This window comes from Galeopterus variegatus, unplaced genomic scaffold (assembly GCF_000696425.1).
Source record: "Galeopterus variegatus unplaced genomic scaffold, G_variegatus-3.0.2 Scaffold11219, whole genome shotgun sequence".
In the NCBI taxonomy this organism is placed as follows: domain Eukaryota; kingdom Metazoa; phylum Chordata; class Mammalia; order Dermoptera; family Cynocephalidae; genus Galeopterus; species Galeopterus variegatus.
Window position 1 is genome coordinate 1 of NW_007737330.1, and position 1326 is coordinate 1326.

Consider the following 1326-nt stretch of genomic DNA (forward strand, 5'->3'; position numbering starts at 1 on the left):
TTTTTTTTGATGTTTATTCATTGTGGCAGGGGGTTTCACAGTCCACCGGTTTGAGACTATTAAGTAACTAAGATGTTGCCGTGGTTGCCAATTTGGTATGGCTACCTCCGTGACTGCTCAGTTGGCCTCTAGTACCTTGTGTGTGTGGTTGCCTTGGGTCTTGGGCCTCTCCAGGGAGCCACCTCTCTGGTCAGCTTGGACTCTGCTGGGCTGCTGGATCATGGGGCGGTACTGCAGGGTGTGTGGTCTCTGCTGAGCTTCCACTTCCCGTGCCAGACTTCTCCCTGTTCCATGTGCTCTGGCCCGGGCTGCTGGATCACGCAGTGGCGGCCCCACAGGGTGTGTGGTTTCTGTCAAGTCTCCGCCTCCCTAGCCGGACATCTCCCCACTCTGTGAGCACTAGGCTGGGCTGCTGGATCTCGCAGTGGCAGCCCCACAGGGTGTGTGTTTTCTGCCGAGTCTCCGCCTCTCTAGCTGGACGTCTCCCCGCTCTGTGCGCACTGGGCTGGGCTGGGACGTGTCTTCTGCAACCCTCTTCTATCGGCTGGGCCTTCAATTCCCTGCTCAGCACCACCTCACCCAGGAAGTCTTCCAGGTTTCTGCTAGGCACAGACAACCGGTAGCTCTGGGTGCCTTTGTAGCACTGTGTAGATCTTTCTCGGGACTTATCACCTTCCTCCTGGTATCGAGGTTATTTGTGTACTTGTCTTATCTCCCACACCAGAGTGTGAGCTCCTCGGGCGAGGAGCCCGCAGCACACGGCTCACCTTTGAATCTCCCTGGTGCGGACTGACTCCGGTGCCCACCCGCAGACAGCTCTCCAGCAGGTTCAAGCAAACTCGGGAACACTCCGACCACACCATTCCTAACCAGAAATCAGCTAGGTGTTTTTCCAAACTGGTGGCCGCAGAGAAGTTTACCGGGGGCCAGAGCCCAGGATGCGGGGGAGTGACAGTCAGCCCGACCCACACTTCCCTGCCCTCCCGACACTGGCCGGGGACGCCCATGCCACCAGCCCTGCCAGAGAACCGTGGAGGGAGTGGGAGGGGAGGCCGGCCCGCAGGCCCCGGGAAGCCCTGTGCTGGCGCAAGCAAGTGGGAAGGCTCAGTGAGGAGCCGAGCCAGGTGAGGAGGACAGGCCTGGCTGAGCTGGGCCGGAGCTGTCACCACCCGAGAAAATGGAGGCAGCCCCGGGGGCAGTGAGTGGCCCAGTGGGGCAGGCGGAAGCTGGGCGGGCGTCCACCCTGCAAGCAGGGCCAGGCCGAGGGTCACTCCCGGGGCTGGGCGGCTCTCTCTCTGCCTCTGCATCGTCACTGTCCCCGTCCTT

At 61.2% G+C, this 1326-nt stretch overlaps 1 protein-coding gene across 1 annotated transcript in view; it reads left to right on the forward strand.

The window, feature by feature from the left end:
• The first annotated feature begins 1177 nt into the window (after positions 1-1177).
• The window catches only part of NPHS2 (nephrosis 2, idiopathic, steroid-resistant (podocin)), a 9991-nt gene continuing 9842 nt past the window's right edge, over positions 1178-1326 (forward strand). The window contains exon 1 of the mRNA XM_008594635.1: positions 1178-1198. Within this exon, the coding sequence (XP_008592857.1) occupies positions 1178-1198 (21 nt within the window). The remainder of the gene's footprint in view (positions 1199-1326) is intronic.